Source organism: Sciurus carolinensis, chromosome 6, assembly GCF_902686445.1.
Source record: "Sciurus carolinensis chromosome 6, mSciCar1.2, whole genome shotgun sequence".
NCBI classification, from domain to species: domain Eukaryota; kingdom Metazoa; phylum Chordata; class Mammalia; order Rodentia; family Sciuridae; genus Sciurus; species Sciurus carolinensis.
Window position 1 is genome coordinate 108,284,291 of NC_062218.1, and position 14,753 is coordinate 108,299,043.

General features: G+C 50.8%; 2 protein-coding genes across 5 annotated transcripts in view; one reads left to right on the plus strand and one right to left on the minus strand.

The window, feature by feature from the left end:
* Tcof1 (treacle ribosome biogenesis factor 1) overlaps nucleotides 1–2,007 on the plus strand; it is a 36,310-nt gene extending 34,303 nt beyond the window's left edge. For all 3 annotated transcript variants that reach the window (XM_047556647.1, XM_047556648.1, XM_047556649.1), the window contains 3 exons: nucleotides 495–591; nucleotides 1,234–1,281; nucleotides 1,546–2,007. In XM_047556647.1, coding sequence (XP_047412603.1) covers nucleotides 495–591; nucleotides 1,234–1,281; nucleotides 1,546–1,564 — 164 coding nt within the window. In that variant the 3' untranslated portion in view covers nucleotides 1,565–2,007. The remainder of the gene's footprint in view (nucleotides 1–494; nucleotides 592–1,233; nucleotides 1,282–1,545) is intronic.
* Nucleotides 2,008–3,655: 1,648 nt separating this feature from the next.
* Nucleotides 3,656–13,700, minus strand: Cd74 (CD74 molecule). 2 transcript variants are annotated; one of them, XM_047556440.1, is made up of 9 exons: nucleotides 13,432–13,700; nucleotides 8,709–8,881; nucleotides 8,480–8,559; nucleotides 7,920–7,982; nucleotides 6,503–6,598; nucleotides 6,088–6,175; nucleotides 4,969–5,160; nucleotides 4,478–4,540; nucleotides 3,656–4,206 (listed from the first exon to the last, which is right to left on the minus strand). In XM_047556440.1, exons 1-9 carry the CDS (start codon nucleotides 13,506–13,508, stop codon nucleotides 4,196–4,198), a joined length of 843 nt encoding a protein of 280 aa, XP_047412396.1. In that variant the 5' UTR covers nucleotides 13,509–13,700; the 3' UTR covers nucleotides 3,656–4,195. The 2 variants fall into 2 exon arrangements, with proteins under 2 accessions (XP_047412396.1, XP_047412397.1); XM_047556441.1 differs by lacking the exon at nucleotides 4,969–5,160 and having other exon boundaries at nucleotides 13,432–13,694.
* Between the last annotated feature and the right edge of the window lie 1,053 nt (nucleotides 13,701–14,753).

Genomic DNA, 14,753 nt, shown 5'->3' on the forward strand with positions numbered 1-14,753 from the left:
GGAGGTTTTGTTGTTTTTTCTTTGTTTAGTTTTTCTTTTTGTGGCTTTGGAGATAAAACCAGGGCTTCATGCATGCTAGGCAAGCTCCCTACTACTGAACCACATCCCGAACTCTGTGCGGGAGTTTTTTAAATGAGTTAATTTAGGGCCAGGGGTATAGTTCAGTGTTACATCACTTACCTAGCACATGTGAGGCCCTGGATTCCATCCCCAGCACTGCAAAGGCTAAAAATAAAAAGTGAGTTAATTTCAAGAAATATAGTCATAGTCCAAGCGTTCCATAGGTGAAGAAAACATGAAGCTAGCACCGAAAGACAGGTGTCCTGGCCCCACCCTGGCTGTGTTGATGACTTGCCGGGCTGTGGGGAGAGCTAAGGACCAGCATCGGGAGAAGCAGGCCCTAGGAGCCCTGGTGCCCTGCCCTGTGCACCTCCAGCATGACCCAGTCTCAGGATTCAAATCTGTTGTTCAGAAAGCTTACTTTCTTCCCTCAGGAAAAAAAAATAAGGACAAAAAGGAAAAAAAGAAGAAAGTGAAAAAGGCCTCAACCAAAGACCCTGACGCACTGTTCCAGAAGAAAAAGAAAAAAAAGGTAGAATGAGTTCCTGCGGTCTCAAACCAGAAAAGGGACCCAAACCCAGTTCCCAGGGTGAATGTTAACCCTTCCCACCCCCAGGCCTGTCCCTGTCCTCTCCATTCTTGACTCCAAAAGGGAACCTTGTGAAAGAGCCATGCGGGTGTATTCCCATTCTCTGGAAACCACAGAAGTGGCCCTGTCTCATCTATGAGGTGGAGGATATCGGGGGAGTTAGGGAAAGGGATACCCACAGAGGGCAGGGAGACCATATAGGCTGTCGAACACTTCCAGGTAAGAGAAAACGGGACTTGGGCTATGTGTACCCAGCTGTCAGGCTGTCCCCACTGAAGAAACTCATACCCATATACTTTATTTGGGGCAGGGACAGGGGTAGGGTGTTCAAGGGCTGATGCCCTAAGCAAGGACTGTGCTATGGCCAGAGCCTCAGCCCCTCAGGCAGGATGGAGTTCCCACTGTGCCCAGTGGGCCTCAGTTTGTCAGGAAAGCCTTGGGCTCCTTCCTGGAGACACTGCCCCATCCTCAGGGATCCCTGTACCCCTGACATCTGTTCTGGGGGAACCGCAGTCCTCAGCAGGAGTGAGAGCAGCGGTGGGGATAAACCTCAGAGACAGGAGCCCTGACACTTATCTCCTCACAGAAGAAGACAGCAGAGCAGACCGTGTGAGGGGCCAAGCACAAGACAGGTATGCGTCCTGACCCTTCCCAGCCACTGGAGGCCCGAAAGGAAGGAGGGCTGGAGGAGGCTCCATTCCTCGGGGGCAGTGGGGCGGTGGGGCAATGCCAGGAGCTTGAGCTGCGATATCAAAAGGATCCAGAATAACATGGCCAACAGCAGCACATGGGGATAGTCAGTGCCCCTCTCCTGCAGCAAGAAGACCAAGTTTTGTCCTCCCCCACGGAGGGAAAGTTCAGGTAGTCTTATGTCTGGATGTGTTTCCTTCCCCTAGGGAGTTCTTCATGGAGTAGTGACCATCTCCAGGCCTCTGACCTCTGCCTACCGTGGTTTGGGACTGAATTTTTAACTTCTCCCTCTGCAGAAGAAGATGGCCAGCGCAGGATCCCAGTGCTGGCCAAGCCTGTGAGCCTGCCAGAAGCCTGGTCTGAGGAGGAGGCAGGCCCAGCTCCTGGGACCTCACCCCACTGACCCCAGCACAAGGGCGCTTCGTATAGATTGTACAGTATATATATTTTTTTAAGTGACCTGTCTCTCCCCCTTCAAATCCAACATGCCTAAGGGCTAGGACTTCCCACCACTTTGCTCTGCAAATCCAGTGAGGCCAAGCGTATGCTTCTCCTATGCATCTGGTCTCTGGCTGATCCCAAGCCTTTGTCTTCTTTTTGTCTGTTCTGTTCTTCTGGTTGTAGGTTGTGGTTTCTGTGTTCTGTTGTTCTTCTTTCCTTTTTTTTTTTTTTTTTTTAACAACTCAAAATAAAAGACTAAAAGGAAAGGTGCAAGTTCCTTCCCCGTGTATCTAGGACAAGGCTATGTAGTTGGCTACTTGGAAAAGACAGTCTGACACCTGGCGGTGAGCAAGCCAGCGCTTGGGATTCCTTCTTGACTGGAGTCAGGGCTCTGGGATTCTGCAAGTGGAACAGTTTGCCTGAGAAAGAGCCTCAGCGGAGCTCCCCAGGGCTGAGCTGCTAGGGAAGGAGGCTGCAGCTGAGCCTCCGGGTAACTGAAGGGTGATTGTGGTTAGTTTCCTGATACCAGGGTAGGCCCTATAAAAACCCAGAGCTTAGGGACTGACAGGGGTGGGGACACTCTTGAGGTAGATCATCTGTGGCAGGTACACTAGAAGTGAGTTGCCCTCAGGTCCAGGTACCTGTGGTTCTGTGAAGATGAAGGCAAGTGACAATGAAGTCAAAGGCTGTTACTTACACAGAACTTGGTGGCAGTGGGAGTGTGGACTGAGGGAAGGGATAGGTAGCAAAGCCACCTCCTGCTGCTCCATCCTAGACCTGAGAAGGCCCACTTCCACCCCAAGCAGGTGGAGCACCAGAGACCCAAAGTTTTTGGAGACTGCTGATGCTCAACCCCCTGCTCGAGACAGACAGAAAACACTTGGGGCTGAAGGTCTTGGAGACTCAGGCTGTCATACACTGCACTCAGGGCTTTAGACCACCTCCTGCCCCCAGTGGCTTGTCTCTCACTCAGTGTGTTGGTCTAGATCAGAGACTGCAGGAAAGTGTCGTCACTGGGCATGCTGACCCACACGTCTTTTTTTTTTGTTTTTTGGTGAGACAAAGGATATCAACCCAGGGCCTCACATGAGCTAGGCAAGCACTCTACTACTAAGCCACATTCCCAACCTTTTTTTTATTTTTGAGATAGGGTCTTGCTAAGTTGATGAGGCTAGCCTCAAACTTGGGGTCCTCCTGCCTCGGCCTCCTGAGTAGCTGGGATTACAAGCAAATGTCACCACTCCCAGCTCCATGGAGGTCTTTAAACTTAAAGAAATGGAGTGATTTCACTAATGTTCTTGATTTCTGCTGCTTCTTCAACTTAAAATGTCAACAAACCTAGCCACAGGAGTCCTATGACTCCTCTCGGTAAGAAGTAGCTGGAGCCGTACTCGGCCCAGTTAGTTCGGCCTAGGCACCCCGTTCTCCACAGCCCCCGCTTCCTGTCCATTCCTGACACTAAGGCCCTGTATCGGTTGCCATCTGTCATCATACTTTTGCTGTTCTTAGTATAGAAATGAAATTGGGGACATGGGAAAATGTAAGCTGGACCAAGAGGAGTCTGTGCTTAAAAAACTGCAAAAATCTACTTGGGCTTGGGGATGTAGCTTAGCGGTAGAGCGCCCGCCTAGCATGCTCAAAGTCCTGGGCTCAGTCTCCAGCACTGCAAAAATGAACGAACTTCTTTTGGAAGTAAAGTATCTTCCTGTATCCAAGTGTGTCTCTCTGTTCAAAGACGTAATCCCTAGCCCCCCAACCTCAGTGCTTGGGTTCCTCGGGCTGCATTTTTATACCTAGATGACTGTATTTAGGTCTTCGTTGACTTCCTTATGGTAAATGAATTGGATCCCAACAGAAAAGCCAGGAGCCAGCATGTTCTACTTACTACCTTTTATTCTTACGTGAGCCGTGACCCTGAGGCTGATGACAAGCTTGGCTGAGCAGGGAGTGGGGGTTGGCATAATTAAGGAGGGGTGGTTGGACAGGGAGGTTGGATTCTTCTCTGGGGAGTGATGAGAAAAAGGGGCAGAAGGGGAGAGGACAATAAATGTGTCCAGTCTAGGGCTTGGGGGTGGGGTGCCCCTTTCCCTGTCCCTGGGCCTAGATCTCTGAGCCCCATGTTGGTGACTGCTATGATGTCAGAAATGGGGGTCCCCGTGGTTGGGTCCACCTCCAAGTTTTGCTTCCCTGCTGATGGCTTGGAGTTGGGCAGCAGGGCCCTCCTGTGTCATCTGTGCTGTTGTGATCTGTCATATTCGAGGTTGATGGAGAGCCAGTCACCAGAGTCTTGTGGGATGAGGTACAGGGTAGGAGTCAGAGGATGGGGTTTGGGGGACTGGGAAGGCTGAGGGCAAAAGGTGCAGGAAAGCTGTGACCACGCAGAGCTGGCTGGGTGCTGGAGACAGCTGCTTGTTTTCACATGAGGACTGTGGAAAGAAACATCAGGGTGAGGTTGGCCACCTGTTTGTTGTCCCTGTCCCTTCCCAGCGTCCTGGGGCTTCAGAGCAGTCAAGGACTCCACCCTCCACTGCCCCCTGCTCAGCTACAAGTCCTACCCGGCAGAGATTCATGCCGCCCCCAGCAGCCCCCAACCCTGTTCCTCATCTGGAGAACGGTCATCCCAGGACTGTCAGAGAACAGCTCACAGTCAGGTGGGAATGAGCTCTGGGGGACCAGGTCCCTGCACAGGGTTCTCACCTTGGTCCATGTCCTGCTTGGTCACACCCAGTCCAGAAGACAGATCCTCCTGTTCCAGTGGCTCTGCAGGGAACATCAGATCCATTTGTTCCTTGTAATACCAACCACCCCACCTCTGGGCAAAGTGCCCGAAGACATTCTTTCCTGGGGGTGGAGCAGGCTCCGCAGTGTGAAGGTGTGTTTGGGGCCTGAGAGAAAGCCAAGGAAGGGGTGGCGCCATGCGATGGGAGTCCATGGGACTCCCGGATGCAGGAGGACGACACATGGACAGATGTGTGGATGTAAGAGGAGACAAGTAACTAAGGGACAGACAGAAGAGGAATGCCCAGATGGGTGGATGGATCAAGGGCTGGATGAGTGACCGACAGTGGCTGTCCCCAGGAGCTGCCATCCCATGTCCTGGCCCCATGTGCCAGGAGGGACCTCTTGCCCCTCAGCTTTCCTAGTCCTTGCTGGATCTTCAAACTGCTGGCATGGTGGCCCCTGCTTACCACTGCAGTTATGGCGCCCGCGGCTCCTGGTGTGAGGGACCTCAGTGCCGTTGGGGAAGACGCACCAGCAGTAGCCGATGCTCCCGTGGCACTGGAGCGGCATATAGTTACCGTTCTCATCACACTTGGGACGGAATGCGCCGGGGTGGACGGCAGGGATGTGGCTGACCTCTTCCTGGCACTTGGTCAGTACTGAAGCGACAGGCGTGATGAAGACAGTGAGTGAGCAGGCTCTGGGCTGGGTCTCAGCAGAGCCAGACTGCACACCCTGCCCTGCCGAGGGCCTAAGACCCTCTGCCCTCCTATCCTTGCCTACTGACTCCACTCACTGCACAGGTGCAGAAACAGACCTGAGGCCTAGACCTACAAGGTCCAAGATCAAAGAGGAAGCGAATGGCTGTGTGGCTAGTTCACCCCAGAACTTGATGATCCCTTCTGACAGTCAAAAACTTAAAGTTTGGAATTGCACCCATGATTCTGATTTCAAGAGGGAAGTGGAAATTATCTTTATATTACTGGGAGTACCCAAGTAGAAGTGAGGGTTACCATGCGTTGGGGGTGCTGAAAAGTGGATTCAAACACGAGGTAGGAATTGGTTGAGATAGCACGTATGGTTCCTTTTATGAATCAGATGGAGAAATAGGCCCAGGGTGGGCCACTGATCTTCCACTTAAGGACATGGAAAGCCAGAAGGAAGCGACCTCCTCTAAATCACACAGCAAATTAGAAACAGCACCAAGATGAGACTGTAGCACTCACAAAGACTTTAGGCAAAAAAAAAAAAAGTCCTGGGAAAGGGCCTGATGAGGGTCCTGCCTGGCATGTTTGATGTTGGTTTTGCTCTAGGCCCTCTTGGGCCGTGTCGTCCTCTGTGAGGGAGATGGCATCATGACAAGAAGCCTGCATACCCCAAGAGCACTTGCAGTGTGAAGGAACAGACCAGACAAGAGGGTCCAGGGCAGCCAAGCCCAGAGGGAAAGGAGAGATGGTGAGAGGCGGGAGAGTGGCATGCAGCCATGGTGCTGGAATTGGCAAGTGCCACAGGCCCTCACTTTGCCAGTTCCAGAGAGCCCTGCGGAGCCCCAGAGCCCTGGCACCCAAAGGTCCCACTCCCTGTACCTCTTGTTGGAACCTCAGTGGGCTTCTCCTCCAGGGTGTTCTTGCTCATTTCAAACAGGAGCCACTGGTACATCCAGTTCTCAAAGACCTAATGTGGGTAGAGGTAAGAAGTCAGAAGTCAGATTCAGTAGACATCACCAAGTGGCTACCCTGCCTGACTCTTCCCCTGGGGACAGAAACACGGCGGATCAGACAGGACCCCACTACCCAGAGTCCAGTGGCAGCCTGGTTCACCTTAAAGACCCACAGGAATTTTCCCAGGGGATTCCTCAACTCTGCCTTCTCCAGTGTTCAGGCTTCCTAGGGGCCGGTAAGCTCTGGGCAGCTCCCCCAGCCCAGCCTCCCCACCCCACCTCTTTCCAGCTCTACCAGAGACATCAGAAAAGAGGGCTCTGGTGCAGGGAAACCTACTGACCTTCCAGTCCAAGTCGTTCATAGTTTTCTTAAGGTGTTTCAGGTTCTCTGGGAAGCTCCCCTTCTGCTGTGGGAACACTTTCAGGGGATTGGACTTCTGCAGAGTGGCAAGGCAGGAAGGAAGGTTAAAAAGAGCTCCCTGGCAGGCAAAGTGAAATGTGCAGCCCATGTTCCCCTTATCTTCCATTCTGGACCTGAACTGGACCAAGCCTAGACCCTGGACCTCAGCCATAATGGAAGGGGAGGGAGTAAAAGCTGTCCACCTGTTCAGCCACCTGTTCAGTGACAAGGGTCCAGGGCTGGGAGTCAGGCTCCAACTTCCAGACAGCTCTACCAATACCCAACCCTACTTTTCTCCCTATAGACACCTACTTATCTTCAGGTCTAGTTGACCATCCCAACTAGGTTGGGTCCTCTGTTACTTCAAAGTCACCTATACTTGCCTTGTAGCCTGGTCACTTGCCTGGGATCACACACTCGCCTGGGATCCCTGTGGCCTCAGGAGCTGAGATTGATCACTCCCATTGTGGCCTCTGAGTCTTGCACAGAAGGTAGGAAATTTTTTTAAAAAAATGGAAAGGCAAAAATAGCTAGAGCAAGTCACTTCTGAGATTTTGGCTCCCTTTCTCCATCTCAAAAATGAAGGCAGTATGGAGATTCCTCAGAAAGCTTGGAATGGAAACACCATTTGACCCAGCTATCCCACTCCTTGGCCTATACCCAAAGGACTTAAAATCAGCATACTACAGAGATACAGCCACATCAATGTTCATAGCTGCTCAATTCACCATAGCCAGATTGTGGAACCAACCTAGATGCCCTTCAGTTGATGAATGGATAAAGAAACTGTGGCATATATATACAATGGAATATTACTCCGCAATGAAGAATGATAAAATTATGGCATTTGCAGGCAAATGGATGAAATTGGAGAATATCATGCTAAGTGAGATAAGCCAATCTCAAAAAACTAAAGGACAAATGATCTCGCTGATAAGCGGATGATGACATATAATGGGGGGTGAGAGGGGTTAGCGTTAGGGTTAGGGTTAGGGTTAGGGTTAGGGATAAGGAGGGTGGTAAGAATGGAGGAAAGAAGGACTATATAGAGGGAAAAGAGGGGTGGGAGGGGTGGGGGGAAGGGAAAAAATAATGAATCAAACATTGCCCTATGTAAATTTATGATACACAAATGGTATGCCTTGACTCCATGTACAAATAGAGAAACAACATGTATCCCATTTGTATACAATAATAAAAAAAAATTAAAAAAAAAAAATTAAGGCAGGTTGAACTCCACATCATTTAAGGGCCACCCTTGAGTTCCTTCAGGTGAGCACATGAGTTTACAGTGAGCCAGGAGAGGTGTAGGCGGAGCTCCTGTGGGCAGGGGGCTGCCACGGGCTCCTAGCACTCACCAGGAGCAGGTGCATCACGTGGTCCTGCGTCATGTTACCATACTTGGTGGCGTTCTGCTTGGGCTGTGGAGGGAGGGAACAGAGAGTCACCCGCTGAGGCCCTGGAAGTGGGGGCCTGCCGCAGGAGCCAGCAGCTGGGGTCTGGGGAAGAGCCAAGTTCCAGGCACTCAGCAGACCTATCCCTGCCACCTCCAAATAGGAGAGCTGTTGTGTCACTTGAGCCTCCAACCTCAGGGTCTTCATTGGTCACAACCAGCATAAGCCTTCCTGCCCAGGTCCTTACCAAGAGCAGTTTTGTGAACAGAAACCTTTAATCCATTCAGGAGAAGGGGAGGCGCTTTGTAAAATGGAAGGCGGGCCTTCTCCCAGGCATGGCCCAAGATGCTCTTGCCCCCACACCATGGGGAGCCCCTACCTGAGGTGGCCCTCGTGCTCCCCAGCAGTCAGGATACTCCCCGCTGGGCCTTTCCTGGGTCCCTTCTCCCCTGCCCCTCTCCTTGGCCCCCATCTACCATCCAGGCTAGATCACATTTCCCCCCACCATCCTGGGCTATCCTTACCCCCTGGGGCAGGCCTTCCATGGGCAGCGCCTGCATGAGCAAGGGGGTGGCCATCCGCAGCTGGCCTGCAGGCTTGGGAGCTGTGAGGGAGGGAGAGAGCATGAGTGCTGGCCTGGTGCCCGGGGCGGAGGCTCCCTGGGAGAGGGCAGTGGGCACAGCTGGGTGCAGGAATAGGGCCGGGGAAGGAGGGGAGAGCAGGGGTGGGTCAGGATCGAGGAGGGGTACACACGCTTGGGAAGCTTCATGCGCAGGCTCTCCAGTTGTAGGTTCTGAGAGGTGACCGTCAGCTTGTCCAGTCGGCCCTGCTGCTGGTACAGGAAGTAGGCAGTGGTGGCCTGGCCGGCCAGGAGCAAAGCCACCAGGACGGAAAAGCCCGTGTACAGGGTTCCACGGCTGCATTTGCTGTGGGGAGGAGCCAGGGGATGGATCAGAGGAGACTCCAGAGAGCTGCCCCCATGGCTGGTAGGAGTAGGAAACACACCCCTTTTGCCCCCGCCTAAGCCACCCACCCGCCCACAGTGTAAGCGGGCTAAAGAAATGCAGCTTTAAGATATCTAGCCTTCCATCCGCGGCTCCCCTAGGGCCCTCCCAAGCAGAATGCCTGGAGCCCACCCTGGTCCAGGTTAAGTGGGGAAGAGCCAAGAGACAAATTCCTTGTCCTTTCTCAGTCATGGTGTCCCACAAGTGCAGTAACAGGTAGGAGCAGAGGGTCTCCCCACGTTACCTCTGCGGTGGGACTCTGCTGAGGACCAGGGCTGCCCTCCCCTCTAGAGAAAGGGGATTTGCTTTATTATTTTGTAACTGATAAAAAAAATGTGTGCCTTTACCATGTAAGGGGAAGAGGGTATATCTCACCAGTGAAGTCATATTTAGGGAGAAAAAGGAAGGAAATGGAGCAGAGAATGTGGCCCACCTGGAAAGCAGAAGTGTGACCTTGACATTTTAGGGGTGGGTTGGGGGAGCACTGATCTTTGTCACACTAGAGCACAGTCAGGCACCACCCATCCAGGGACACATCCTTCGCCCCTTTTGGCACGTACCCACCAGTCTCTGGGCCTCAAAGCCCTCCTCTGTCACCTGGATTTTCCTCGCCTCAGCAATTATAGGATTTGCTTTTCTTCTCTGAAACAAGATCTGTCTGTGACCACTAAGTATCTCATGGTAATATCCAGGTGGGGACAGGGGGCCGACAGAGTAGGTGCCTGAGCCTGTGTGACCTGGGTGAATTTCTCACACCCTCTGGACTGGCCATAGAACAATAAGATGTGGCCTCATACCTCAGGGGGCCCTTGCAGCTGTGGGCCTTGGATACAGTTTGGGAGTCATGTGCATGGGGGATATGAGGGTCCTGTTCCATTCCAAGACTCTGAGAGTTCCTGGCCTGTTCTCAGACCTGCACCCACCCCTGGGGTGGGGGGTAATACAGGGATTCTGCTAAGGTTTGAGCGTCCCATGTGAATTCAGGTTTGCGACTATGCTGGTGTGTCAGGTGAATGGGACTAGGTCCCTTGTAAGAGGACTTGACAGAGACTTGGGTTCTCTTGCCCTTCTGCCTGCTGCTATGTGAAGATGCAACAAGGATGTCACCAGATTGCAGCACCTTGATCTTGAATTTCCAGCCTCCAGAATTATGGGAAATTAGTCTGTTTTTTTTAAATGAATTATTCAATCCATGATATTCTGTCATTGCAGAAAAATAGACTGACAGAACCCTGGACATTATCAGCTTACTTCAGCTCCAGGCAAGTGTGGTTCAGGGAACTCCGCCACACCCTTCTGCCTAGTAACTCATGACACCACACCATTCTCATTGACTGTCTGACAGCCCTCCGCATTCTGAGCTACGAGTTAGCCCAAGGGAGAGTTATTCTGGAAAGAAAACGCAAAAATTCTGTGGGGAAAAGAAAGATATCAAACAGGAGGGGAAAATAAAGTTCACTTATTGGTCTTCCCAAGGAAGGGTTGGACTGGGCTCTCTTTGAAAAGTTCACCTGTCTTCACTCTTGCCTGGGTCCAAGCTCCCCAGCTTCATTGTTCATTTTTTTTAACTTTATTTTTCATTTATTGATTGACTTATTTATTTAGCAGTACTTGGGACTGAATCCAGGGATTCTCTGCTACTGAACCACATTCCCAGTCTTTAATTTTTATTTTGAGATAGTGTCTCACTAAATTGCTGAATCTGGCCTCGAATTTGCAACCTGCCATAACTGTCTAAGTAGCTGGAATTACAGGCCTGAGCCACCATGCCTGCCTCATTGATTTCCTATCATCACCAGAGCACCCCCAAACCCCTGCCTTTTTTTTTTTTTTTTTTTTTTTTTTGGTACTGGGGATTGAACCCAGGGGCGCTCAACCACTGAGCCACATCCCCAGCATTTTTTTTTTTTTTTTGAGACAGGGTCTCACCCAGTTGTATATGCTGCCTTGCCTGGCATCCCGAACCCCTTTTCAACCCCATGCCTATTCTAGTCCCAGCTCTACCTTCTATCACATGAGTTGAGGAAGTTCTATCTCTTCTCCTTTCTGAATCTCAGCTTCTCAGACCTCAGAATTGAGAAATTCATATTGAGGATGAGACCATGTAATCTGAATTGGAATCCCAATTCTGTCACTGGCTTAGCTCTGGTCATGGGCAAGTCACTTAACTCCTCTGCATGAGTAAAATTGGATAAGAGCATTGCCTTAAAGTGTTGTTAAACCAGATGCATGTGTTAATCTCAGTGACTCAGGAGGCTGAGGCTAGAGGATTACAAGTTCAAGGAGGCCAGCACTTAGTGAGACCCTATTTCAACATTAAAAAAAAAAAAAAAAAAAAGGACTGAGGATAAAGGAGGATGTAACTCTGTGGTAAAGAGCCCTTGGGCTCAATCCCCAGTACTCCCCACAAAATAATGTTATGTTAAATAAGATAATTAGATTAGGGATGGGGATGTAGCTCAGGGGTAGCGTTTGCCTACCATCTGTGCAACCCTGGGTTCAATTCCCAGTAAAACACATAAAATGGTAATAAAGGTAAAACTCTTGTTCCATGCCTAGCACATTGTTAGCTCTCTATAAATAAAGAATACACTATTCTCAAGGGAGTTAATAGTTAACTTTAGCATGTGACTTCCTTCCTCTTTATGCCTCTTGAAACCCTATCCCCTGTTTCTGGTACAGGGCCAACTCTTGTCACCCCCTCTTTATTTCCTCCTTCGCACTGCCTCCTTGAGAAACAAAAATAAAAAAAAAAAAATTAGTTAACCAATGTCAGGAGCCAACCAGAACTATCGGGAATCAGGGCGCAGATGTTGCTAGGCAGAAGTGTTCCCAAGAGGGTATGAATCAGGTCCAGTCTAGAATAGCCTGAGCACAAAGGTCCAGGCCAGCTTTAGAAGCAGTAACTGAACTAAAGTGAAAACCAGACAAAGATTTGATGACAGGCACTCTGAATGCTGGCCCACCTGGGTCTGCCACTTGCTGGGGACCCTGAGCTCAGAGGGGGCCCACCTTCCCCTCCTCGCAAATCCTGCCTTTAAAAGGGGCCTAAAGAAAGAATGGGCTCAAACTGAAATCAGGGACTGGGGTTGTGGCTCAGGGGTAGAGCGCTTGCCTAGCAGGTGTGAGGCACTGGGTTGGATCCTCAGCACCACATAAAAATAAATGAATAAAACAAAGGTATTGTGTCCATCTACAACTAAACAAAATTCTAAAAAAAAAAAAAAAAAACTGAAATCAGATTGGTCCTAGTCCATATTCTGTCTTCAACACTCACCAGGTGTGAGAACTTGGCTAGGTTACTTACCAATAAGAGCCCCAATTTCCTTTTGTATAAAATTGGGGAAAATAAATGTACCTGACTCGTGGGGAACTACAACTGTGAGAAATAAGAGGTCAGCCTTTAGTTCTGAATCTGGCAAATAGTCATAGTACAATTGACGGTGGCCAAGGACGGGTGGATGGAAACTAGTAGCATGACTACTGTTTGTTATTGAGACCCAGAGAGAAGCAGTGACTTATCTGAGGTCACACATAACAGAAGCAGAACCTCGGAATTTCCTAGGATTTTCACAGGCTGCTGCTGGACTGGTCTGTACCTGGTTACTTTGTCCTCTAGAACAGTTCCTCGTGACAACTCTCTAGTGTCTCTCCCAAGCCCCTCTCTGCCTGGCAACAGCTGACATCACATCTAGCTATAAGTCCCCACAGAGAGCAAATTACTTTTTTGGTGATGGGGAAGCAGAAGCATTAGGGCACTACATTCTAACCCCTTTGGGTTTTGGGGGGGTTGTGGGGGAGGGCACATGGAGAGACCATTTCTGGGCCAGGAGGGGGGCCTAGAGTCCTCTAGATGGCTGTGCTGGCCTCTGGCTACAAGGGAGAGGGCACAGACAGGGGTACAACCCACACCAACCCCGAGGACCCTCAGAAACTTAGCTGGAGCTCCTCCCTCCACTTGAGCCACTGCTGTGATGGCGAGGTCTCTGCGTACCCTACAGGCGCCTGCAAGTCCAATTCCCTGGATACAGACCCCTATGCCCACTCATGGTAATCAGGAAAACTCCTCAACCGGTTGCTTTACCATCCTCTTTTAGAAACTTTCTCTGCTGGCATTCAGAACATTTTCAAAATCTAGTCCACTCTTTCAACCCAGGATCCATGACCCAGTTTTTGGTGGGGGTCTATGAAGCCCCCAATATTGTATGAAACGCTAGAGAGAGAATCTAGGGCTGCTCTCTTCTGATGTTTTGCATCACGCAAAGAAAGTTGCAAACCCCTGCTTTAAAAGAAGCCCTCATTTTACAGAAGGGGGAATCAAAGCCCAGAGCTGGCCAAAAGCACCCAGAAAGGGTCCAAGTCAGAGCCTCTGTGACGCCTCCCTACAACTCCTGGTCGGGGCTCCTTGTGGGCACCCGCACGTATCTGTGCAGTCCAGGGTGTGTATAGTCTCTTCTGGTACTCACGCATACCTCTCCTGTGCTCTGGGGCGCTGGCCCAGTATGGGCAGCTGCTCGTGGTTGGAGATGAGGTCACGCTGGTCTTCCATGGCTCTGGCCTCGGGTCTTTTGCTCAGCTCCTGTTGCTGCTGCTGCTGCTGCTGCCACTGCTGCTGCCTGCGTATCTGGGACCCTGAGTCCCTGCTCACCTCTTGAAGTTAGTGCTGGGAGGAATCTGATTCGTCCACAGGAGGTCACTCCGCCCACCTGGCAGATGTGGAAGTGAAAGCCACAAAGCTGGAAATACCCCACTCTGGCAAAGCTGCCTTTTGAGGGCCAGGATGAGGAGGGGGAGCTCCCAGGCAGGTAGAAAGGCCAGTGCAATCCCATTGGCTGCCCAGGGCCCTCATCACTTGTTTCTGGGCAGACCTTGGGATTCATAAGGCTCTTAGGATGTTTCCAGAAACAGATAAATGTGTTCACTGCCTAGACAGGAAATCACTTTGAAGCAGAAAATATCTGTGTCTGACTCTCCTTCTCCTCCATGCATGAGTGGGTGCAGAAAGGGGCTTTGTACCCTCTATGAGTTTAAACAAGTTCTCTCTGGCCTCATTATGTCCTCTCAAAATGGGGGAGGGAAGTTGGACTTGGTGTCCCTGCTAGTCCCCTCTGAGGGTGGATGATCTTAAGGCCCTGGCACTAATGCTTGCCACCACTTACAAAGACTTTGTGCCAGGCACTGTGCTTATCATTCACCTGTTGGGACCCTGAGACTTGCAGAGGCCAGGTGTTTGCCCATGGTTTAAGTCTGGAAAGTGATGGAACCCACACTCTTGGCCATTCTACCCTTCTGCCTCCCAATGCTCAAATTGTGTGGTTCAAATACAGGAGAATGGTGGGAATGGAAGAGGGAGTGGAGAGGCTGGGAAACGGAGCCCGGGGAGAGTTAACAGTGCTGGCAAGGTTTTATTGCCTCATATCTGTGGCTTGTATGTTGTATGTGACACAGTAAAAGTGTATTTGGTCTCCCTCCTGGTTCCTGACATACTAGGAGCCCTGCAATCTCTGGAGTGGTAAGTCTTTTTGTTGACCAATGAGATGACTTGCAGCAGAAAGCTCCCCTCCCCAGTAGCTTCAGGATTGGGACTGGTTGCCAGAGGAACCAACCAGGTGATGAGAAGGTTGGGGCCTCCGGATTTCCATGGAAGGGAGAGAGGATGGAGATTGAGTTCAATCACCAATGAGCAATGGTTTAATCAGTCATGTCTATATCATGGAACTTCCATAAACACTTGAACCAACGGGGCTTGGAAGCTTCTTTGTCTGTGTGCAGTAGGTAATGTACCTCAACTTCA

Coding starts and splice junctions, on each gene's coding strand:
- Cd74 (XM_047556440.1), bottom strand. CDS start 13,508: ATGGAAGACCAGCGTGACCTCATCTCCAACCACGAGCAGCTGCCCATA. Junction 7,983..8,479: donor TGGAAGGCCTGCCCCAGGGG/GTAAGGATAGCC, acceptor CTCCCTCCACAG/CCCAAGCAGAACGCCACCAA. Junction 6,176..6,502: donor TGAACGACTTGGACTGGAAG/GTCAGTAGGTTT, acceptor TACCCACATTAG/GTCTTTGAGAACTGGATGTA.